General features: G+C 47.1%; 1 protein-coding gene across 2 annotated transcripts in view; it reads left to right on the top strand.

Annotated features, from left to right (window-relative positions):
- Nucleotides 1-288: 288 nt before the first annotated feature.
- Nucleotides 289-25,894, top strand: part of Bcas1 (breast carcinoma amplified sequence 1) — a 79,134-nt gene continuing 53,528 nt past the window's right edge. For both annotated transcript variants that reach the window (XM_031372875.1, XM_031372874.1), the window contains exons 1-2: nucleotides 289-361; nucleotides 14,230-14,807. In XM_031372875.1, the coding sequence (XP_031228735.1) occupies nucleotides 14,286-14,807 (522 nt within the window). In that variant the 5' untranslated portion in view covers nucleotides 289-361; nucleotides 14,230-14,285. The remainder of the gene's footprint in view (nucleotides 362-14,229; nucleotides 14,808-25,894) is intronic.

Genomic DNA, 25,894 nt, shown 5'->3' with positions numbered 1-25,894 from the left:
TAGCCTGGCTGACACTGGATCACCATGTTAAATTCTTACTCAGTTCCCTTTTGGTCCAGTCTGTGTTGCAGGGACTTGCCTGCCGGTATGCGGCTGGTGAGATGAAGCATGAACCCTGGGGTGCTCTTAGGATGACAGGAATCTGGCCTGAAAGAGTCATTTTGCTTCTGGGAGGCCGGATAGGAAGCCGGCAGTTTCTACAAACATGGCCCTTTCTTTAGTTTTGACTCTGGAAGATCTCCTGTAGCCTTGAGGCCACTGAAACTGTCTGTTCTGCTGCAGGTGACGTCAGACAATGAGTGTGTGCAGAACGGGAACCCAGTGGTGCTGTCCACTCGTGTAATTCAACACTATGAGGAAGGTCAGTGCTGTGCATGCAGACCGCTCTGGGGGGGGTGCGGGGGTGCGGGGGGGCTCTCTGGTCCTACGTACCGTGACAGCAGGAGGGTGGGGGCTCTCTGGTCCTACGTACCGTGACAGCGGGAGGGTGGGGGCTCTCTGGTCCTACGTACCATGACAGCAGGAGGATGGGGGCTCTCTGGTCCTACGTACCATGACAGCAGGAGGATGGGGGCTCTCTGGTCCTACGTACCGTGACAGCGGGAGGGTGGGGGCTCTCTGGTCCTACGTACCGTGACAGGGGAAGCAGGAGCCACAGGCTTTCCTCAAAAGCTTACGTATGTATTCCCCAGGGAGGCAGAAACACTGGGCCCACACTGAGTGCTTCTATGCTGGAAGCTGCCTGTCCTATGGCGTTAGAGCCAAAATCTAGGTGTCATCACGTTGTCTCCTGTGAGTTCTGGGGAGGACCTAGTTCAGGCCATCCTGACCCAAGGACGGAAGCCTTTCCCCTGTGCCTGCACACATCTCCCTCTATGTGGGTCTGTTTGCAGACCTGAAATCCTGCTGTCCTGAGAAACAGTTATACTGTATCAAGGCCCACCCTGATGACCTCGTCTTGGTCATCTGAAAGACTGTCTCTAAATGTGGTCACTTTCACAGGGCTTAGAACTTAGGACCTTTGGGAAGATACAATTCAAGCCATGACAACGCTCATGTGATATACTGGGCAGCTGGGCAGGCCTTTTCAGTGGAAAAGAAGAAGCAATTGAGCAAGAGCCAAGGACCTGGCTTTGGGGGTCAACATACCTAACTTGCAGCCCCTGCTTGGCAGCTCATTGGCTATGTGACTTGGCACATGTCACATGACACAAGCAAGGCGTGAGTCTTTTGAGTTGATGACCATGTAATGACCAACCCAGCCTCGCCCTCCCCCTCCCCGCCCCCCGTTGCATGCAGGGGTTCCTTCCCTGCATGATTTTAGAGAACTGGAAGTTATGAGCCCTCAGACACCACAAAGACCATAGACTTCGAGGATGAAACCTTCCACACACTTTCAGTCCAGACCTAATCAATAAATTATCCACATAGAAAGATGGGCTGTTCTGGGGCTGGAGGGAGGGCTCAGTGGTCAAGAACACCTGCTGTTCTTCCACAGGAGATGGGTTCAACACCCAGCACTCATATAGTGGTTCAGAACCATCTAGAAAGCCAGTTATGAGCATCTGATGCCTTCCTCAGGCCTCCACAGGCTCCTGCATGCCTGTAGTATATATGAACTCACACGGTCACACACACATACACATTTCAAAGAAAAGTCATTGTGCTTCCCCACTTCATATGTTGTCAGTTACAGAAATGCCACAGCCCCACTGCTGTTCAGCACTCCCTTTCTGCCAGGTAAGCTGGGCTGGTTCAGTTGCCACTAAAAGCAAGCGATGGCACTAAGCCCAGCCAGCCCAGGAATGAAAGTCAAAGGGGCTTTTAACCATCATGGAAGACAATTGTTATCTGGTCTATTTTTGATTTGGTTTGGCTTTGCAAAAGTCCCTACATACCTCCCCTCAGGAACTGCAACGCAGGGATTCAATTACAGCCAAGTTGTCTTAGTGGAGATAACAACGCAGCTGCAGCCGTTAATTAACATTCTGTTGCTTAATCACCAAGATGTGCTTTAAAACACACATCTGTTCTCCAGGGAGGCACCTGAGTCCCCGTCATTCTTGACCACACTTGAAGTTTGGGGCAGAAGCCAGAGGAAGCAGGGAGTGAGCCTTGGAAACAGCGGAGGTGTAGGGTGGGCAGGGACGACGCTCTGGACTCCCAGGTGGCTGCTGGGACTCTGGAGGTGTGACCCAGGACTCCCAGGTGGCTGCTGGGACTCTAGAGGTGTGACCCAGTCATTACTCCGAAGGATTCCATCTTCTCTGTTGTCATATCGTAGAGATGTTGACTCCTGCATGTGTGTGGCTTGTGTCTGAGTCCCTGTGAAAAGGGTAAGGGTCTTTTAATCCCTTCGCTTGTACAGTGTGGGGATCTCAGAGCTGACCCGCATCCTCATTGAGGATGTGTGCATTGGGATGCAATGGATATCCATGAGGTGTGTAGTCATGTGTGTGTGTGTGTGTGGGGGGGGTGATGTGCAAAACAATATTCTTCCTCTTCCCAGATGATGTCACCCTGGGACGTGTGAACGTCACACCTTACCTGTGGGTGAACAAAGAAGGCTTTGTGGGTAGGTGAGAAGGACAGGTGCTCCTGACCTATTCATGAAGGTCTATGTCACCCAAAGGTGACCAAAGGGTCATTAAAAGGAAAGAAGCAAGGGGGATGGAGTGGGAAAAGAGGAGGTGACATTGGGAACAGATGGTAGAGGGAAGGAGAGAGAGATGGGGGGCCTTAAAGATGGGTACTGGTAGACTTGACTGGAGAAGGGGACACACAGCCTCAGGACAGGCATGGAAGCTTCTAGAAGCTTGACCCACCTTTACCGTCTGACTTTCTGAGCTCTAAGATACTTGTGTTGTGTTAAGCCCCGGAATTCGTAGTCATTTTGGTCCCACATTGCGTGAAGGCATTGCGATCTAACCAACTTGAGTTGAGGGCGGGGAGGGGTGGGGTGGAGGCAGCAGGGCTAGCTCTGCCACTTGCTAACTGTGTAATGGTGGGATGGAATGGTACTGTCCAAGACTTGCTTGTAAGATGGCAGTGATGCCATTTTCTCTGGCCGGAAGTGGGATGTAAGAACGGCAGCCCTGAAGGACGAGCTTGAGGGAATGAAGGAGGGGCCGACTACAGACAGCGTAGACTGCAACGTAGACTGCGTCACTGCAACCCTGGGCGAATCCATCTGACCTGGCCAGGTTTCCGCTCCTGGTTATTTAATTCCTAAAACTTCACAGATCTTTGAGGAAATAAAAATGCCCCGTTTCTCTCTTTCTTTGATTCTGTTCTAGTGAGTTTATCCCCTTTAAAATACAAAAGTCTCCATTCTTACGGCCGATCTGCCGATGGCAGAGCCCAACATCGATGATAGAGCCCCCCACCCACCCATAAGGAGTGTCTTAGAACTAATATCTTCCCTTTCATCCCTCGTCAACTGTTCTTAAAGAAGGAAATGCCTAATTTTGCACCCTTGAAATGCATGTGTGTGTCTATACGGTCGTATGTGGAATGAGCTTAGCGAACTGAAAATTCTCTACTCAAGTAAAAAAGGTTTCTGCTGGTGACACAAAGAGTGAGACTTTCTCAGTGTTGAGCCCTGGGGAATTGTTTCAGACAATGCCTTAAATCATAGCTGCCTGACAGTGGAGAAAAGATGGCCCAGGCAGACACTAGTATCTGTTTTCTCTGAGCAGCTATGTGCCTGCTCACTCTGCTTTCATTGCTGTTGCTTATTCTGACCCTGAAGTCATTCCTCGTGCCTCATCCTACTTTAGCTGGGGTTACAGGCCCAAAATGGGCCACTCTACATTTTAGAAATGCTTCCATGAGTTGAAAGAAAGTCTGAAGCAGGATTGGGGGTCAGTAAAGTACTGGAATCAAGAAAGTTGATCCTCAGAATTCAAATTAAAAAAAAAAAAAAAGAGGCTGGCATCGTGTCATCTGCTTACAATCCCAGCACTGGAGAGAAGAGAGAAATCGATCCTGCGCTCACTGGCCAGCCAGTCTAGCCTACTTGGCAAGTCTCCTGCCAGGGAGAGTGAGATCCTGCCTCCGAGCAAGATGGGTGACACCAGGGAAAAGACGCCTAGTTTGCACGCAAGTTCACACCCGCACACATGCAGCACCTATAGCTAGACACACATGAACGTACACATGAGGTTAAATAAGTCATTTAAGTTTTAGAAGTCTCTGGGAGCAAAGGGCTGGTTGTCATCTGTTATAACATGTCCGGAGCTCAGCACATGCAGTATACTCAAGGCCTGGACCAGCACAGCTTTCTCCAGACTTCTGGGAGATTCTGATGCCTTGGAAAGGTATCATGCGAGGCTGGCTGAAGGCTCTGTGAGACAGAAGTTGCACGGAGCTAGAAATGTCCTGTCTCCATACCTCTATGGGTAGCTCCTGGGAGGAGCCAAGTGGAGATTGGAGGTCCTCCCGGGGCAGCCGCCGGTTAGGGTTTTCACTTAGAATCCCCCCACTCAAAGCATCTGCAAGAGTGTTCTGGCCAAACACACTACACTGCCGACCCTAGAGTTGGCCACCTCTGCTGCGGTGTTTACATCACTGCTTCAGATGTTTCAGAAAACCCATACCCATCGTCCTAACCATCACCAGCATCATCGTCACAATGATTATCAGTGTCACCCTCTTTATCAGTCAGCATCATCACCATCATCACCACCATCACCATCATCACCACCATCACCATCATCACCATCATCACCATCATCGCAATCATCACCATCATCACCACCATCACAATCATCATCATCACCTCATCACCATCATCACAATCACCACCGATAATGAGGATTTTTTCGACTTCTTTGAATCCCGTATCTCTTTTCTATACCTTTCTTTTCCTTTTCCTTTCTCTTTCTTTTCATTACTTGTACATTTATTCTGTTTTCGCTTTTTTATTTCATGCATATGCATGTTTGTATGTATGTTGGCATGTGTGTGTGTGTGTGTGTGTGTGTGTGTGTGTGTGTGTGTGCATGTGGAGACCCAGGGTTGGTGTCAGTAGTCATCTTTCACTTCTCTTCCACGTTATTCTTCGAGGCACAGTCTCTCAGTCAAACCCTGACTTCACCACCATGGCTCGCATTACTACCCAGCTTGCCCTGGGAATCCCTAGGTCTGGACTGTGCAAGGCTGGGCTGAATTACAGACAGACTGCCATGGTTACCTAGCATTTGTGTGAGTTCTTGAGGGCTGAATCGAATCCCCTTGCTTGCAGTGAAACACTTTAAATGCTGAGCTGTCTCCCTAGCCCAGTCTGTACATTTTAGCGGCACGACGTGACTGGAGCCAGTTCACTGAGACCATAATCATTTTGAACAATGTATATAACAAGGTCAAGGCTAAACTGGGACATAATGTTTCCATGTCTAATTTCAAGGACTCTTGGACCCCATTCCAAATATCCTTCTTCAATGTGCCTGGATTATTTCATGTTTTCAGAGTTCACCTCGCTGTGGCAAGCATCTACATTTCATTATTCCCCTTTGAGGTAATAGCACCCCATTGTATTCCCCTTTGAGGTAATAGCACCCCATTGTATTCCCCTTTGAGGTAATAGCACCCCATTGTATTCCCCTTTGAGGTAATAGCACCCCATTGTATTCCCCTTTGAGGTAATAGCACCCCATTGTATTCCCCCTTGAGGTAATAGCACCCCATTGCACAAAGGCCACGGTTTCTTAACTCACTCGTAAGTGAGCAGACATTTTGACGGTGGTTGTTTACAGTCCAAAGCTTTTAAATAACACATTCCTGTGCATTGGTGAGCTAATTTTTGTGTGGATAAATGTTTTGGTTCTCTTGGGCATGTCTACTTAGAAACAGAACTGTGGGCCACATGTTGGCTCAATGCCCACCTTTCTGAGGACCTCCTTAACTGTTTTCCAAAGCAACTGCCCCATTTCACATCCCCGCCAGTGAAGCATCCTTGCCAACACTGGCTACTATCTACCTGCTCTGTTACGGCCATTCAGTGGGTGTGGAGTGGAGCTGTGCTATGAATTTGACTGCATTTCCACAGTGACAATGACACTAAGCAGCCTCGGATGTGCCCGATGGCCATCTACATTTGGAATACTGATGCCATTCTAATCTGATGGCTTTCCTGACCCACATCCCCTGGTCCTTTGCCTCATAGCACCTCCTTGATAATTTTTCCCAAAATTCCAAACTAACAACCTAAGCTTGGCAGTCTCCTATATGCCGAGAACTTGATGTCTTACCCCACCCCCATCTCCAGAGCTCACCTTGTTGTCCTAACAGCTGTGGACGCAGGAGGGTGAGGTGCTGCCTTCTTCAGCAGTCTGCTTAGTATTTAAACCTGCTTAGCGTGGTATCTGATCAACATTTTCATGGTGAGGGGGCTGCAACTATATCACGTTGCTGCTCCGAATCTCTAGACTATTTTTGGAAAGAAATATGGCCGTAGTGTTTTTTTTAAAAAAATTGAATTGGTTTGGGGGCAGCAATTCCCCATTTGCTCTTCAAGTCTACAGAAGAAAGAAAACCACTAGTTTAGGACAGACCCGTTGGTAGGGGATGTGGTGGTTTGAATATGCTTGGCCCATAGGGAGTGGTACTGTCAGTAGCTGTGGCCTTGTTGGAGGAAGTGTGTCACTGTGGGCTTTGAGACCCTCCTCCTAGATTCTTCTCCTGTTTGCCTTTGGAATAAGAGGTAGAACTCTCTGGTCCTCCAGCACCATGCCTGCCTGGATGCTGCCATGCTTCCCCCATGATGATAATGGACTGAACCTCTGAACCTGTAAGCCAGCCCCAACTAAATGTTGTCCTTGTAAGACTTGCCTTGGTCATGGTGTCTCTTCACAGCAGTAAAACCCTAACTAAGACAGGGGAGATGAAAGAAACAATGTAGAAACTTCTAGAATATTCATGGATAAGGCAATGGTGTGTATGTGTGTGTGTATGTGTGTGTGTGTGTGTAGAGAGAGAGAGAAAAAGAAAGAGAGAGAGAGAGAAGGTAGATGTCACCTGAGGAACAACACCTGATACTGTGTCCTTCTGGCCTTCACACTCACAATGATAAACACAGCCACCACATGCAAATACCAAGAATGCTTGAGGAGCCACATCAGGCTGCAGATGTTAGTTGCAAAAAGGGTGGAAGGCAGAGAGAGGATGGAAAATGACTGTGAGGGTCATCAATTTTGGTAGGAAAGACATGTCAGACTGTCAGGCGCATGTTCTCACCTGATTTAAGAAGGAAAACAACCAATACGCAACACCCCCAAGACTGACTCAGACATCTGCTGTCTTTGAGTGGCAGTGCTGGAGCAGTTGGCTTTGCATTGAAGTAACCCTGCACATTCCATGTTTTTCCAAAGTACACACGCACTAGGAAGGTGGGGAAGAGGAAAGACAGAGTGGACAGTGTGATGTCCCTGCCCCCTGGAACTGAGCTTCACTGTGGCCTCTTAAAAATGCTCTGGGCAGCACAGGGTTAATAGTCCATTTGGATCCCGTGACATCACTCAATGTCCAGGCAAATCAAGCTGGTAATCAAGACTCCATCTCTCATGTCCAAAAGTCCCCTCTGTTGTTTGTGCTAGGGTTTCCTGGCTCTTGAGAGCTGAGAAGAAAGCTTGAAATCTGATCGGTCAGTGAAGTTTCCAAGTTCCCCATCTTCCTCCAAGACAGGGACTTCAGCCCCAGGAGCCCTGACACTTCAGAACAATAAACTGCATCTGCCCAGCGCAGAAAGCCTCAGTTGTTTGAAGTGTCATTTGACTCTTGCTATTCGATGGGACCCTACCCAGCCCAACCTGCAGAGGGTCATTACTGCATACCCTCCGAGGTCTTTATCTCTTTTCCCAAAAGGATTCCCAAAGCCTTTGATATTTAAATAGAATACTCTTTTGAAGAACTCAACATCTCCCTCCCTCTCTCTACAGTGAACTGCTTTGCCCACTGCATTTAGATCCTGATAGGACAGTAACTGTATGTCTGATCCAAGAATTTTACCCATGCAAACCCCCATAATTCTACACTCCCAGTGCATCTTCAGGATTTGTAACGGCTCCCCTTTGTCATTGTTGAGCACTGTATGGGCACTTGGTGATTTATTCTGATAGATCAGGATGTCAGTGTATCAGGATGTCAGTATAAAGCAAGGTTGTGTAGGAAGTGATGTCGGAGGGGCTGCAGAGATGGGGAAGTGCTTGCCATACAAACATGAGGACTTGGGTTTGGATCCCCTGCACTTACTTCACACACACACATACACACACACACACACACACACACACCACATGCACGCACAAGCCATACTAATATGACATCTATAGTTCCAGTGCTGAGGCAGGAGGACCTCTGAGACTTAGGAAACAATCCATGTAGATAAATCAGCACACTCCAGTTCAGTGAGAGACCCTATCTCAAAGAACTGAGTGACTGCATGTGGACCCACATGGACATACCTGTGCTACACACACACACAGACCACCCAGAAGTGGTGCTTGTCCAGGGGAGCAGCATCATAAACAGACAGAATAGACATTCAGAAATAGATGCTCTATTGGCAGAGTGAAGATGAGGAGTCTCAGCTTTCCTTTTGAAAACTTCTGGGAGGACTGGGACAGCGGATCTCAGAAGAGAGGAACCTGTCCCCAGTGGCTTGCTACGGGGTAGGGTGCCTGTTCTGCTGTAAGCATCGCTGGCTTCTCCAGATAGCCTGCAGGGCTCTGCTCTGCGCCTGACCCTTGTCACCAGACCTGGCCTTTCTGCCAGGCATTCCTAAAGACAGTTGGGGCTATCGTTAGACATTCTATGCCTCTGTTCACTCGGGGCTTAGATATAGTGGGGAGTAAACAAGGCGTTCCAATAGTTCCCTCTTTCCATATGGGGAGTCCACTCTAGGACCCCCAGTGTTTGCCTACAATGCTAGACAGTACTGAACTTGTGTCATTCTGTGTAATTTCTCATCTATGTGTGCTTATGACGATGTTTATGGACCAGCAAGATGGCACAGCAAGTGCTTGCCACCAAGCCGACGACCTAAGTTCAACACCTGGAACCCACATGGTGGAAGGAGAGAACCGAGTCCTGCGAGTTGTCCTCTAACATTCTCACACATGCCAGGGCACTTGTCCCCCTCCCTCACCCTGTCCAACATCCATAATAAATAAGTAGAAGTTTAGTAAAAAATGTTCCCTCTGCCGGGCAGTAGTGGCACACATCTTTAATCCCAGCACTTGGGAGGCAGAGGCAGGCAGATTTCTGAGTTCCAGGCCAGGCTGATCTGAGTTCCAGGACAGCCAGGGCTACACAGAGAAACCCAGTCTTGAAAAAACAAAAACAAAAACAAAACAACAACAACAACAACAAAAATGCTCCCTCACCCCCCCTAAAAAAAACTAGAAGAAAAATCTAAACCAACAAGTGTACAAATCGTGACAGAGAAAAGGAAATAAAAACTGTTAAAAAGAGAAGAAAAGCAGCAGACTTTTATAAAAGCCAGCATTCCCGACTCCTGAGCTCAAAGACCCTGACAAGGGTAGGATGCCAGGAAGCTTTCAAAAGCTCTCCTTTAAAGATGACTGATAGCCTGGAGAACACACAAAGAAGCTGCTGAATTCAATCCCGGCCCAGGAAAGAAGAGACAGCAGCACAGAGAGACAGTTAGCAAAATGGATAAGAGGACCAGCGACCTAGGAAAACATCAGCGAAGGAACTGGAGTTTCAAAAACCATGGGAATGTTGGTAATAAAAAAATTCAATGAATCATATTTCTTTAAAATGCACACAGCAGAAAGAATCAATTATAGATTCCACCAAGCAGAAGAAAAAGAATGCAGAGATGGGAAATAAGGTTAATGATAACCATAAGGTTAAACTGTCTCTATTTATCCATAATGAGACTGGCTAGATTACAAAATCTAGAACCAACTGCATTCTAAGAAGCACGTTGCACTAATAAAGACTCCCATGGACCCAGAGGCCAAGGATAAAAAGCAATTTATACAGCAAATAGGAACGAGAAAAACAAACTACATCGACAATCTGGTGTCTGTTAAAGTCGACTTTGAACCAAATAATCGTCAGAGGAGATTTAAAAGACCACTATATAGTAATAAAGAAACAAATCAATTCACCAAGAAGATATAACCACTATAAACATACGCCAATTCCATACACTAGACACGAGTGATCGTAAGAAGTTGGACCCTGAGGATGGACTGGGGATGGGTGAGCGGCAATGCACTTCTTTATTGGCTCATTTCCCAGTGTGACTATGTTGACTAAGTCACCTGGGTCTGCTCTTCACTCTCCGCTGTCTTTTAGTCAAGCTGTTGAGGATAGTTGACCAAGCCGAGTTTGTCCAGGCTTCCAGAGCCCAAGCTCCGACCCTAACAACCCCGCTATCAGTGTGAACCACCCAGCTTCCAGAGTGAGTTTCAGCTGCCTGGAAGGGAGCCCTCATGGAACTTGGAGTTCTTGCAAGTCATTGAGTGGCTTTACCTGATCTCTGACAAGCGCGTCACTTCTTTCTACTGTGGACTATATACCTTGTGTTAGGTCATATTCGGTATCGAGCCTTTTCAAAGCAAAATCCTGCCATTTTCTTTTCCCCGTGTAAAGGATCTTGTTTTCCTCTATCTATGAGACCTTTTTGCTCCTTTGGTATCCAGCCAGGTGGTGAAGGGGGAAACCAATCCATGCTTTCAGGGGGTTGCAAAAGCCTCTCCCTGTTTTCAATCCCAGCCTCTCCCTCTTTGTTAGAGTCTCCCAGCTCTCCAGCCTGAGCCACGCCCACGGTCCGTTTCCTCTCCCTCTCTGTTAGCGTTTCCAACACCCCCCCCCCCCCCCCCCCCCCCCCCCCCCGCCTGAGCCACGCCCGCGGTCTGTTTCCTGTTCTCTCTGACAAGCCAAAGATGTGCCTTGCTCCTTTGGTGCCTGCTCTGCTTGCTTTTCTCTCCTCTCACATAAATTCCTGGAGCACAGGAGAAAAGCAAAGAAGGGTTAGCCCAGTCAGCCAGCGCCCTGGCTGGGGGCTTCCTCATGAAGCCTCCTCTGAGTCACTTCTCCGTCCTTCTGTGCTACTGAGAGGTCACGAGGCACACAATAAGATGCTCTCCCCATTGGCTTGCTCCTGTCTCCAGACACTGTAAGATACTAGAGTTTAGCACGATGGCCGTGAGTGGACGCGTGTACTATTATCCCAAAAACACACACAGGAGCCGATCTGATGCAACTCACAGCAGGGTCTTTATTCTATTCGAGCTAGCTCGGGGGACCCCCAACATACCACCGTCACGCAGGACGGTTTTGGTGGTGGTGGAGCCCCGAATGTCTATCAGGGCAAGGCTTTATAGTAAGCAACAAGCAGGGAATACGTGTGCAAGCATCTAATTGGAAAGGCAGCATCTAATTATGCTGCCTTTAACATAATTGGCTGGTGCTGGGAGTCATATCATAAACTTAATTTCTGCTCCCCTCTGCATTGGTGGTCATTAGGCAAGAGGTGGGCTTGTAATCTGAGGGTGCAGGTTTGTTGGGGGAATAACCTGGAGACCCTGGTCTTATTGGGGGTGTAACCTGGAAATTCTGCTCTTGTTGGGATTAGCCTAGAGACTAGAACTAAGCTCAGGTTCTGTTGGAGGGCAACTTGGAAACTGTATTAGTCAGGGTTTCTACTCCTGCACAACATCATGACCAAGAAACAAGCTGGGGAGGAAAGGGTTTATTTGGCTTACTTCCACATTGCTGTTCATCACCAAAGGAAGTCAGGACTGGAACTCAAGCAGGTCAGGAAGCAGGAGCTGATGCAGAGGCCATGGAGGGATGTTTCTTACTGGCTTGCTTCCCCTGGCTTGCTCAGCCTGCTCTCTTATAGAGCCCAAGACCTCCAGCCCAGGGATGGCACCACCCACAAGGGGCAATTGAGAAAATGCCCCACAGCTGGATGTCATGGAGGCACTTCCCCAACTGAAGCTCCCTTCTGTGATAACTCCAGCCTGTGTCAAGTTGACACACAAAACCAGCCAGTACAGAAACTAATGCTAGATACCAGCCTGTTAGTCTACCTGAGTCCAAACTTAGGGCAGCCTCTCTAAAATGGAGTCTGAATTGAAAAGCTTTGGCTTCTCAGTTACGTGTGGGCATGCGTTTATCGTCCCGTGTTAACGAAGAACTCTCAGACCCTCCCCTGCTTTTTCTCCACTCCTCGATTTCTTGCAAACAGATACCAAGATGTGCCTATCTAAATGTGTACTAAACAAAAGGCCCTGTTGGCAAGGATGGGGAGAAGTCTTCAACATGTCATAGTATCTGTCAGTCACTAAGTACCTGCTGGGGGGCGGGGCAGGGGGAAGCATCAGGCCAGGCCCTGGGTGAGGTCGCCTGAAGCATCAGGACAGTCATATCAGGAATTATTCTATTCCTCATGTTTACGTGTGTGCACGCACACATGCTTGCATGCATGCAGACGTTCATATGGGTTCATGTGCACGTGCACACCACATGGATGTGTGAGGTGCAGGCCAGAGGATAAACTCAAATATTGCTCTTCAGTGGTTATACACATTTTGTTCTTCTAAATGAGATGAGTTATCTTGCTGTCTAGCCTGGAACTCTCCAGTCAGGTTAAGCTGGCTGGACAGTGTGCCCTAAGGATCTCCCTGCCTCCATCTCCCCAGGGCTGGAATTCCAGGGATGACCACGACACCCAGCTTTTTCTACATGGGTTCCGGGGATAGAACTCGGGTCCTGATGCTTCCGAGCGAGGCAAGGGCGTTACTGAATGAACCGTCTCCCCAGACCAACACTCCCATTTTATAAATGAGGGAAACTCAAGCTTACTGGGGCTTTTCCCAGGTCCTCAATGCTTGTCAATAGAAGACCTTCAGAATTAGATATGATTCTGGAGTTCTTCCCTACCGCTTTGCTACCAAAGCGGCGGGTGTTTGGGAGTGTGGCTCCCAGGGGGTTGGGAAACCGTCACCTACATACACAGAGTACATGAGCTGGCCATATCTGCACTGCTGTCGAGCTGGCCATATCTGTACTGTTGCTGTTGTTGTTTTGTTGTTTTTTGGTTTTGTTTGGTTTTTCGAGACAGGGTTTCTCTATATAACCCTGGCTGTCCTGGAACTCACTCTGTAGACCAGGCTGGCCTCGAACTCAGAAATCCACCTACCTCTGCCTCCTAATTGCTGGGATTAAAGGCGTGTGCCACCACTGCCCGGCTGAGTATCAGTTTTCTGAGTATTGCAGTTTTAATCTTCTATATCCCCCAGGGTCTATGCTAATAGATATCTTACATTAAGACAGACAGAGCATGAACTTAGGAGCTGGCTTCTGTCTGACCCTCTCCCTGAAGACTGGAGGGAAAGTGGCTGACAGCTAAGTGTCATGACGTGCACTGAGCAGTTAGTGTGCCTCAGCCACTTTTCCGTATACTTTAAACATATTAACCTAACTAGTGTCCCCTCCTAAATGGTGAGGGACTCCATTTAACCGGAGAATAAAGTGTGTGTGCACCTGTGTGTGTGTGCGCTCGCGTGCTGGAGACAAGGTCTCGCTGGGCTGTTCTGGCTGGCCTGGAACTCACAGAGATCTGCCTGCCTATTGTCTCCACCGTGCTCAGATTAAAGGTGTGCACCATCACTCTCCTCCAGAGAAGACAGACCTTCCTCAGTGGCCCTCAAATATGAGTGCTTTTTCTCTAGGAGGGGACATTGATAAGATATGTTTGATTACCACAGCATTAGGATGTGAGGGGCTTTTAAGAGGTTGGGGCCAGTGAAGCTGCTAGACATAATACACAGGACAGAATCCCATGGTAAAGAATGGGATCAATCCCAGACGTCTAGCGTATCTCTGGACTGAGAGATCTCCCAGCTCCGGAGCTCAGACGCTAACAAACTATGGTTTCTATTGGGAAAAAATTAAGTGTACACTTCTCTGGACTCCAAGGAAGTAAAAGGTGACAGTGAACATTGGGTGTCACTCACGTGGTGCCTGGCAGGTAGTGACTTCCCAGTCCTTGGCTTTTCTGCCTCATCAGCCTCGGAGGGTCTCTCCTCCAGGAAGAGCGGGCTCAGGAGATGTCTACTGGGCTGACAGCTGGGAACAAGGCCGCCCCAGTCTGCAGAAGGGACGCTGTGTATCAAAAGTTGGAGTCCATTATTCACCCTTGAATTTCCTGGCTTGTTGAATGACCACTGTTTATGTTCGTGTTTACAGTCGATTTGGGAATAAGCAGCTCGAAGGATACTGTGGCTACTTCTTCCCCCAAGACAATGGAGGCCCGTGCTGTGGCCGAAGGCAGCGGAAAGAATCTTGGGAAAGAAGCCAAGACCAAGGCGCCAGCTGCTAGATCCCATTTTTTCTTGACACTCTCTCGGCCTGTACCAGGACGTCCCGGGGACCAAGACACGGATTCATCGGCTGCATCGGCGAGGCTTGATGTCAGCCGAAGCGCAGCGCCCGAGAACAAAGACCCAAGTGAGCACGGGGCACTTCCGGTGGCAGCTGCACCAGGGCCGGCTCCAGATAAAACCCCAGGGTGCACTGAGGCCAAACCGCAGACCCTCCCTGCCACCGACCCATTGGCACCCTCTCCACCTGAGTCCCAGGCAGAAGCCCCGGCCCGGCCCAGGGATTTCAGCTTTTTGAACCGATTCTTTAAACTGGACAAGGAAAGAGAAAGTTCGCGGGTTGGCAGCCATCCTGAAGAAGCGAAAGGCTCCGAAGACCCAGAACAGGCCACAGAGGCTCCTGCTGCTGTGCCAGGGAAGCCCCATGGTGGCTCTGCAGGGGAGGTAAGTGTGTGGAAGGCTACCAGCTTCCTCTCCAATGGGCGCTTCTGGGGGGGGTGCTGTTGGGTGAGACCGGTACACGCATGTCACCCTACAGTCACCCAAGGTCCTAGACAAGGTAAGCTCCTCTCTGTTTGTGAAGGCAGAAACATCCGAAGAACGAAACCTCTGTAAACCCTGTTTTATGTGAAGAAAAAGAGGTGGTAGGCGTCTTACACAGAGACAAATCTTGTCTCCTAATCCAAGCCCCCGGGGTACAGGGTGTATGTTTATGAGCCCAGAAAGAAACGCACCAAGGGGAGAAAATGACTTCTCCCAAGGCTAAACACCTGGGGGTGTAGACGGTGAACGCTTGCCCGGCAGACCTGAAGCCCTGGGTTTGCACTCCAATGCTTACACATCTCAGGGATGGAGGTTCAGGTTTTTAATCCCAGAACTTGGGAGGTAGAAACAAGAAAATCTGAAGCTCAAGGACATCCTTGGCTACTTAAGGCCAGCCTGAGCTACGTAGGACCCTGCCTCAAAGGAAAGAAAAGAGTTAATCATACTGTGACAGAGTCCAGCCAAACTTTCCAGACAGTTGAAACTATATAAAAGACAATAAGACTGATATATTGAGGCCTCTTGCTACCAATATCTCTCTCCGCCCATAAATTTGGACTCGGAGTTTATTTTCAAAGGCTCTTTCCTGTGTCTGCTCCCAGACTGTACGAGTCTGACGTACAGTCCAATGAGCAGCATGCGGGGAGGGGTTTGGACTCAGGCTGTCAGCCTCACGGCAGAAAGCATCCTAGCCTAGCCCCAAGCTGCTCTTCTTGCCAGGGCCTAGGAACTGGTTACTGATATTCACGATGACTCCAGGCAGCCGTTTACACACTTCACCTGTGTCAATTAGTTTGCTTGATTGCCCCTGGGTGTCGAGAGCCATTCAGAGGTGGTGAGCTTCTTTAACGGTCACAGGCTTTTAAGGTGTCTGGCTCCAAAGCCAGTCCATCACCTGAATTAGGAAAGAAAAAATAGAGTTATTTATAGAGAGAGAGAATGAAGAGCCTTGCTCTGCCCATCTTTGCACGGTTGCCTTTTCCGTGCCAAATCCCCTGTCTTAATTAAACAAATCAACCCCTCGGCCACCACCTAGTTCTTTAGTCACAAACTCCAGCACACTTGCCCACTCTTTCAAAGAACTCAGTGGTGAGAAGTTTTGAAGTGTTGTTGCTTTGCCAAGTCTGCCTCCTCTGTTGGGCAGGGGTGAGGGACACCCTCGAAGACAGCAGCTAGACCTAATGGCAGTGGGTCCCCAAGTGAAACTGGCCTGGAGACGCAACCTGGGTTAGAAATACAGGGAGTAGGAATGGAGTCCGGCCCAGGGGGATGTTCGCAGTTAAAACCATCTTTCAGAGTATCGCCCTCAATTATAACACGTGTCTGACGACACGTACCTCTCTGTTACACTTGCCAAGGACACTCATGTGCTTTGCTGGGTTACACTACAAATTTCCCCGTTTCGGTTGGCAGCATCATTGCAATTTGAAATATTGTCTATCATGTACTGTACATGTGTACATTTTTACACATAGTATGAGATAACCATTTTGCCTTCAGCCTACAAATGTGGATATTTGAATGCATACATATGCACAAGGTTCTTTAAAAAACTGAACAGGAAAAAAAAAAATTAGCCATCTGGCCCCTATGGCCTACTTCTGTGCTCTGGGGAAAACGGTTTGTTTGTTTGCTTGCTTGCTTGCTTGCTTGCTTGCTTGTTTTTAAAATATAGTAAGAAAACACAGCCCTCAGAAAATAACATGAGTAAAACTTCACAATCAATAACATTCTCTTGGAGCTAGAGTATCGCCACGATGCAAAGTTGACCGGTGGACACATCGATTCAGAATTCTTTGGGTAAATTAAGCCTTGGGTTCTGCCGAGTCAGCTATCCCTCCCCCCTCCCATCGCTCACAGCTCCGTGCCTCCACCCCCACTGCCACTGTTTGCTCCTAGCTGGGTTTGGAATTCCAGCCACAATCCCACCAAGATGTGTGAATCAGGACAGAGGTAACTCCTCCAGCGCCTCCCCCCACCTCCTCCTGGGGGTGGGGGGGAAACACACAAATCTGTGTTTTCAGAATGACAATCTTATCTGTGTGGCTTATAAAACTACATTCAGACCATAGCATCATTGAAACAAGGCGAGAATTCACAGACAAGTAGGGCATTTACCACATAGGCCAAAGAAAAGATAAATTATAGGCCTGAAAGCTGACTGAGCTGTGATTCACACAAACCAACTGGCTGGCAGGGATAGGCTTTTTTTTCCTCTCTCTCCCCAACTGAACCAGGGTTCTAAGATAAACATTTAATAGATCCCATCGCACGTGCGCAAAACGATCCTACAATGGAAATCTGGTTTTACTGCTTATAAAAGAAAACACTGGGTGCCTGTTTCTCTCGCGGTCCTTCCAGGGGTATCTTTGTGGTGGGCGCGAGGAGGAGCAGTCGTTGCCAGGAATGGTTCCTGAAGAACTAGAGATGCTTCTTTTTGCTTATGAATTTATTCAGGTTCTGCAGCGCTTATTTAAACAGGAACCTTGTACAAGAAGAGAAAGATGGCTGGCTTTTGTAGTTTTAGCACCATCTTGTCAGTAACCATCTTCACCCCTGGCCCCCAAATTTTTCATTACATTTATTTGTTGGCGGTTTGTTTAGCATCATGTGTTCATGCACACGTGTAGGTCAGAGGACACCCTGTGGGAATTGATTCTCTCGTTCCACCATGTGGGTCCCTGAATTAGATCTCGTCAGGTACGGCAGCGATGCAGCTTGATTTGCTGAGCCTTCTGGAAGGCCCCATAGACTTTATTAGGGGCTGGGGGCTGCCAGCCCTGAGCCCCCAGGTCACTCGAGCCACAGGAGCCACACGAGCTAAAGAGCAAGCTTGCTGGCTGGTTTTGCTCCTTGAGCCCTCTGGAAGGCCCCATAGACTTTATTAGGGGCTGGGGGCTGCCAGCCCTGAGCCCCCAGGGCACTCGAGCCACAGGAGCCACAGGAGCCACACAAGCTAAAGAGCAAGCTTGCTGGCTGGTTTTGCTTCCTGCTCTCCTTCTTTCCAGCACTACCTTCAGAAACGCTCACCTGGTGAGAAGACAGACCAGAAGATAAACCGAATGGGGTGGTGCGCAGCTGTGATCCCAGCACTTGGAAGGTGAAGGCAGGAGAGTCAGGTTCAAGGTTATCCTCTGCTACACAGTGAGCAGGAGGCCAGCCTGGACTACACAAGATCTTGTCTCAAAAACAAAACTAGATTAGACTAAACTAAACCAACAACAAACAAACAACAACTAAAACTATGGATAAATTGGGATAGGAAATTAAAATGACTGGGAGGGGAATTTGGAAAGCGTTATCTAAAAAGACAAAGTGTGTGTGTGTGTGTGTGTGTGTGCATGTGTGAGTGTGTGTGCGCATGTGTGTGAGTATGTGTATGTGTGTGCATGTGTGAGTGTGTGTGCATGTGTGAGTGTGTGTGTGTGTTTCTTTGCATAACACCAAGCAGTTCTTAATAAGTATTCTCTCTCAGAAAACATGGCAGAGGAGAGTGGAAACACACACACATATAAATGTATATATTACACATATACATATATGCATATATATAATATACAATGTATAACATACATATAATATATATTAAGTGGTGGAAGAAATTAGAAACAAAGAAATATACATACATACATACGTGTGTATGTGTGTGTGCGTGTGTGTGTGTGTGTGTGTGTGTGTGTGTGTGTGTCTTTCTATTTTACTTGTCTGGGTGTCTTGCCTGTGTACCTTGTGCTTGTGTTACCCTCAGAGCTGGAAGAGGGCATCAGCTCCCTAATGCTGGACTTACTCGAGTTTGTGAGCTGCTCTGTGGGTGCAGACTCCTAACCGCTGAGCCATCATTTCTCCAGCTCTTAGATTTTTATATTTTAAGGTTTGTTTGGTTTCCATTTGAAATCTGACCATTTCCCAGTTAGGAACATGGATATCTCTAGGGAACTGGTTTCAACCCTATACAGTGACAACACAATTTAAAAAAGTTTTTTTTCAAGCACACTTGCCTTTCAGATGACCCAGTTTATAATTATCTACTGAGGCAATGGACAACATTTTATCTATAACATTATTTTTATTTTTATGGAATCCAGGCTTTGTGTATGCTAGACAAGCACTCTACATTTGAGTGATCAATATCCAGCACAAGGGTTTTTTTTTTATTGTAACCTCCTTTGCAAGAGGGAAGTTTAGAATTGAGAAAAACCCAGTAGGTCATAGCTCTCCACCACAGCCTCAGGCACACACTCGTCCACAGTGAAAGGGGAGTGGAAATAGTGAAATTATTAGTAGTAATTTCTTTTCCATGATGGCTCAGTGGATGCGACTTTCCCCATTTGCTTATTCCTCTATATTTGCTCTTACCTTATTTAGGTTTTTTTTTTAATTTGGAAGGGGATTGAGAAAGAGCATTGCAGTATAGCCTCAATTGGCCCCAAGCTCGAGGCAATCCTCCTGCATCTGCTTCTCAAGTGCTGGGATTACAAGTGTGAGCTGCCCAACCTGGTTTGTCCAGTTCACACAAGAAAAACAAACACAAAGCAAAAACGGAAACACAGCCAACATTTCCCCTGTTCGTCCAGTAGGTGGCGCCGTGGGACCAGAGCATCCCGAGTTGCACCAGCCATCTGCAGCCCTCCCTTGCTGGTCACAGTGGCGCCCACAAGAGATGATTTTCTCTCTCCTTAATTCCCAAGCTCAGCGATCCAGACCTTGTGTGGCAATTCCTTGCTCTGTAACAACCCTGGCTTTTCAAACAAACCTGTCTCCAGCACTGTGCGACAGCGGCGGCTTTTGGCGCCCTTTCCTGATTGACATTTCCTGGATTGCTTCAACTGCATTCTTTCCTAGTTCCGCCCTGGGCTTAAAACATGAGAATGCATCATTATTAGCTGGTGTGAATCGGGACAGGAATTGTGGGGAAAATAAAAGCAAACAAACAAACAAACAACCCTACATTGATAATACATTTTTGATTTCCTTAGTAACTCTGAGCTTTGTGGTTATATGGGGGGGGGGGGACCACAATAACAATCCACCAATGAGACCCACAAAATTACATTAGTATATTCTTCCTGCTTGTTAACTTACTTTCTCTTTAGGCAAATAAGCATCTGAATTGTATGTCCTAGAATGAACCAAGTGTCTTTTCCTTTCTGAATCTAAGGGCTCCATGTAGGTGCCTCTGCTCTGCGGAGGAGAAAGGGGAGTAAGAGAGGCGTGTTGCCTGGCAGACAAACGCACAGTGCAGTTGTAGCTTCCTGGGGGCCTGGGGGTGGGGGTGGGGAGAGAGGAAAGCCAGATTCCTGACTTTCCTTTGATCCCAGGCAGCACCCGGCTCCAATTTCTAAGAGACTGAAAGAATGGAAAGGAACCAATGGCCGGTTTCTGCGCCTTCCTCTGGCTTCATTTCAGAAGCCCCTGCGTTCTCTGCCCTGGTTCTTGGTCTGAAGATTCAAAATGAAGTCTGATCGAGTCAAGCTTTTGGTGCTGTGGAGGAGGCTGAGGATTGATTGGCACTTGTCAGAGGGAGGGGGCAGGGAATCACAAACGGGCTTCCTCACCGAAAACCTAGTTCCAGTGAGGCAGTGGCAGCTCTCAACCCAACAAATTAGGATGGCTTATCCACAGCTCCTTCCTGTGTGCTCGTTGAAGCCAACAGACAGCGGGAAACTCGTAGGCTTCTGACACAGGGAATAACTACCCACACCTGTTTGCCTAAAAGAGTTTTGGGCATTTCCTGAAGGACACTTCCAGCGTGTTCTGGGAACCTTACTAGTAGAGTAATTGTAGTGAAGACGCAGTTGAGGTTAAGGACAAAGATGATCCTTCAAGAAGCACACAGCGGCTTGAACTGGTGAGCCCAGCCTCGTTGTCTTTGACCCTACAAATGATTATTATGTTTTCTTTAGTTACAGAGGCATTTTATAGACTGCCCTGGTTGTCCTTCTGTTGCTGCGCTAAAATATTCTGACAAAAAAAAAAAAAGCAACTTAGGAGAAAAAGGTTTTTATTGTAGTTCACAATTCTGAGTTGCAGCCCATCATTTTCAGGAATTCTGGACTCGAGCTCAGTCTGCTAGTTACTGATTTAAGAGAATTCTCTAGTCTGAAATGGTCCAGAGCTCAGCCTAGGGAATGGTGCTGCCCACATGGAAGCATGTCTTCCTACATCAGTAGACCACCAAAATAACCTCCCCAGACACACCCAAAGGGCATCTACATCTACACAATTCCTCATTAAGACTCTGCTCCCAGGAGGTTTTCCATTGTGTCAAGTTGACAATTAAAACCAGCAATGCAGTAATGCACTCTCCTGGCTCAAATCGAGAAATTTTCATTGAAACAAGGTTTGTCTGTCTTGACACTGACTAAATATTTGCCCTTTGCATTTTAGTGTATCTTTCTATCGTTTCTTTGGACAGAAATAAAATCTGAATTCTTTTCTTTTTCTGTCTTCCAGAAATAGTAATATAGTATAGACACTGTTCCATGCTTTTAGTTAGTTAATATTTTCTTTGCCTGCACACAAAGCACTTCCCCATTCGGCATGTCTATGAAGTATTTTACTGAATAGACAGACATACCATGACATATTTAACCATGATCTACTCAAGACCTCTGCCTGTCTCCCCAACTTTTCTTGTCACCCTCCCTACAAGCATCTTCTTCCATTGGTCATTTGGCCTCTGTGATGTTAGGTTTAGAATAAACTCTTAGAAATTGCTAGGCTATATTTATTTATTTATTTATTTATTTATTTATATTTTGGTAAGCAATAACAAATTGCCCTTCATCCAGACTGAATTAATTTATACTTCATCAGCAATGCCTGGGCACCTGTCATTGCAGCCCGCCTGGTGAAGGTTTTTACAAACATTTGGAATTTTTCCTTCCCACTCTCTTTTTTCATGACTTCTAGCTTTCATGACATAGATACAGCTTTAAGTCCAGAACTGCAAGATTTTCCTCAAGTATTCTGCTAGTGATTTTATCCCTTTGGATTATTCCCTTGAGCTTGGGTGGAGCTAGGATACCAAGTTAACCCTGCACACACACACACACACACTCACACATTACATACATACATACACATACACACATGCACACACACATACATACACGTGCACACACAAGCACACATGCACACACACACATACATATATACACACACGTATGCACACATAAACATACACACACATCTCTATTCTTTGATCATTGGCAAGTATTTATTCTTTTTATACCTAAATTTCTCCCTCTTCAAAACTGGAACTGGGGCTTGTGAGGCGGCTCAGCAAGTAAGAGCACCAACTGCTTTTCTGAAGGTCGTGAGTTCAAATCCCAGCAACCACATGGTGGCTCACAACCACCCGTAATGAAATCTGACACCCTCTTCTGTGTACTCATTTATAATAATAAATAAATCTTTAAAAAAAAAAAACCTGGAATTGTAAGTAGAACGTCCTTCACCTGTCCTCCTGAGAACTAGAGTGGCACAGAGCCAGACTGGGGTTTTGGGTTCCTACTAAGGTGGTAGAACATATTGTTCCTTCTCTTTGCACATTCCTCAGTAAAGTCAGTGGGTACAGAATAGCCATCCTGTGATTGGCTGTAATCTAATCATATGGTTGTAGTCTAATATCATGTCATATGGTTGTAGTTTGATATCGTGTGGCTGTAGTCTAATATCACATCAGGTAGCTGTCATCTAATATCATGTCATATGGCTGTAGTCTAATGTTACAAGTTAACACCACTTGCTAATTCATTCCATCAGGATTCTAAAGGGCTCTTCGTCACTCCTCCAGCACCATCCCATGAAGTTTCATTCCCTGATGTGACACAGGGAATATTCCCATCCCCACAGGTCTACATCCATCCCCACCTCCTCTCCTAACTACAAGACAATGTCTCACTGTGCAGCTCAGGCTACACTGGAATTACTGTGTGGCTCTGGCTGATCTCAGACTCACAAACCTCCTGCCCCAGCCTCCTATGGGACGGGACTGCCGGCCTGTGTGTGCCTCAGGTCCCCTCCGTTCCTCCTAGCAACCACTGATCAATATGTCCTCCATTCTTGCTGCTTTCCCATTTCAGGCTGTCATAGAAGCAGGGTCATGTGCCATGACTGGTTTTTGATAGACATTTTCCCTTCATAGGCTTTACCACAGATTGATGCCTGTGTAGATAGATCGATAGATCTGCCTCTTCCTTCCTGCTCCACTGCTGACGAATACTCAATGCTATGGGTTTACTGATTTGTTTAGCCATTTTAAAAATCGTTTATTCATTTCATCTTACCACAGTTTGGAGCTGTTTTTAATAAAAAATACTATGGACATCAGTTTTGTGAATTTAGGATTTCTTTCTCCAGAAGAACTGTCCAGGAATGTAGCCAGCGCTACCCTCAACCTTGGTCCGAGAAGTTTCCTTCTGCATCAGAATGCGGAGACAGGAATGTAGAGACTCACAACTGCTCAACATGTAGAGAGTGACTATTGAGGGATCAGCCCTAAACAGGACATCTACATCAAAGTCTCAGGGAAAGCAGAAGAAGACGGAGAGTGTGTAAGAGCTTGAGGGTCGGGAAGGTGAAATCCTGTGTTCTGACATGACATGACATGACATGACCTCGCCCTCACAAACTCACGGAAGCTGTGGTTCCTCAAACCAGACCTTCAGGACAACAAGATCAGTGAACCTTACACCAAGCATCAGGACTCAGTGGACACAACATAAAAGCGAGAGCAAGGAAGATGGAGGGGTCTATGTTGGGAATGGGGCCCTTGGGATAGATATCTCAAGATATATTGTATAGATGTATGAAATTGTCCAAAAACAAATAAAGATATTGTTTTTTAAATTGCATTTGTGTATATATGTGTGCTCAAACACATGCATGTGGAGGTCAGATACATGCATATGTAGATAGATAGATAGATAGATAGATAGATAGATAGATAGATTGATAGATAGATTGATAGGTTGATTGATAGATAAGATGATAGGTATATAGAGATGATAGATTGATAGATAAGATGATATATAGATAGATGATAGATAGGTGATAGATAAGACAATAGATACATAGATAAGGTGACAGATAGATAGATAGATAGATAAATAGATAGATAGATCTAGAGGCCACTTTGTTTCTTCTACCATACTGGATCCTGAGAATCAAATTCAGGTTGACAGACTTACTGACAAGTGACTTTACCTACGGGCCACCTGGTTGTCCCAATAAAAGATATTTTTAAAAAGCAGAAAGAGGGGTCAGCAAGGGAGGGTGGGAGACAGAAGGGGAGAAGAAAGGAAAGGCTAGCTTAGGGGCAGGTCGCTGGCCACACTTGTTGATGCTGGAGGCTCTAAAGTTGAATGTTCTCTTGTTGTCGTAGAGAAATTGCTAAGAGATGCCTCCCATCATGGCCGCTTCATTTTGCGTTTCTATCAACCACACATGAGCACCCAGTTTCCCTGCATCCTTGTCGGCAGCCGGTATCATCTCTGTCTTTACCTTAGCCGTTCTGATGGGGACATTGTACTAACACACTGTGGGTTGTTTTGTTTTATTTTTAATTTATACTACCAATATTTGTTTGTGTGTGCACATGTATGTGTCACGGAGCATTATAGAGGACATCTATGGGAGTAATTTCTCTCTTCCTACCATGTGGGTCACAGGGATTGAACTTAACTCATTGGGCTTAGCAAGTGCTTTTAATTTATATTTTTATTCTATGTGTAAAAGTGTTTTGCCACAGAGGCCAGAAGAGAACACCAGATCCCCTGGAACTGGAGTTGAGGATGGTTGTGAGCCATCATGCATTTGGGAACCAAATACAGGTCCTCTGGAAGAGCAGCCAGTGCTTTGAAATCTTGGTCACCAGGGAGTCAAACTGTTTCAAAGGAATATAAGGATTAGGAGGTATGGCCTTGCTGGAGTGGGTGTGGCCTCTCTGGAGTGGGTGTGGCCTCTCTGGAGTGGGTGTGGCCTCTCTGGAGTGGGTGTGGCCTTGTAGGAGGAAGTGTATCACTGGTGATGGGCTTTGTAGTTTCAAAAAAGCCCACACCAGGCCAAGTAAGTCTTTCTCTTTCTGCTGCCAGTGGTTCGGGGTAGAGAATTCTCAGCTGCTCTCCAACACCATGTCTGCCCAGATGCTGCCATGCTCCCTACTATGATGATAATGAACTAACCTCTGAACTGTAAGCCAGCCCCAAGTAAATGCTTTCTTTATAAGAGTTGCCTTGGTCATGGTGTCTCTTCACACCAATAGAACAGTAACTAAGACGGTGTTGTTAACTTAACAGAAGTTTGGAACTCTGCCAGCAGAGTGGCTCGGGTTCCTTCCGGCCTCTCTGGGCTGGTGTCCTGAGCAGACCTTGGGCGCAAGTTCTGCAGCCAGTCCCACAACACCCAGAGGAAGCTCCACTCCCAGGCACTCTGACACTCTCGGGATCAGAGGTGAGGAGGACCCAACATCTGTCCCAATACCAGGAGTAACTGGGACCAGCAGGACCAGGCACACAGTTAACTCCACCAGCAGAGTGGTTCAGGTTCCTTCCCATCGCTCTGGGCTGGTGTCCTGAGCAGACCTTGGGCCCATGCTCCACAGCCAGTCCCACAACACCCAGAGGAAGCTGCTGCACTCCCAGGTGCTCTAACAAGCCCAGGGTCACAGGATCTCAGAATCACAGGATCACAGAGACAGCCTGACTCTGAGGAGATCTGATACAACCAGGATCACAGGAAGGACAGGCTCCAGTAAGATTTAGCAAGGGCAGTGAGCACTAGAGATAACCAGATGGCTGGGGGCAAGCGTAAGAAAATAAACAACACAAACCTAGGTTACTTGGCATCATCAGAACCCAATTCTCCCACCATAGTAAGTCCTGGACACACCATTACACCGGAAATTCAAGATTCAGGTCTAAAATCACTTATCATGATGATGATATAGGACCTTAAGAAAGACATAAATAGCACCCTCAAAGAAA

The sequence above is a fragment of the Mastomys coucha genome, unplaced genomic scaffold (assembly GCF_008632895.1).
Source record: "Mastomys coucha isolate ucsf_1 unplaced genomic scaffold, UCSF_Mcou_1 pScaffold15, whole genome shotgun sequence".
NCBI lineage: Eukaryota > Metazoa > Chordata > Mammalia > Rodentia > Muridae > Mastomys > Mastomys coucha.
This window is presented reverse-complemented; position numbering and strand designations above follow the sequence as displayed.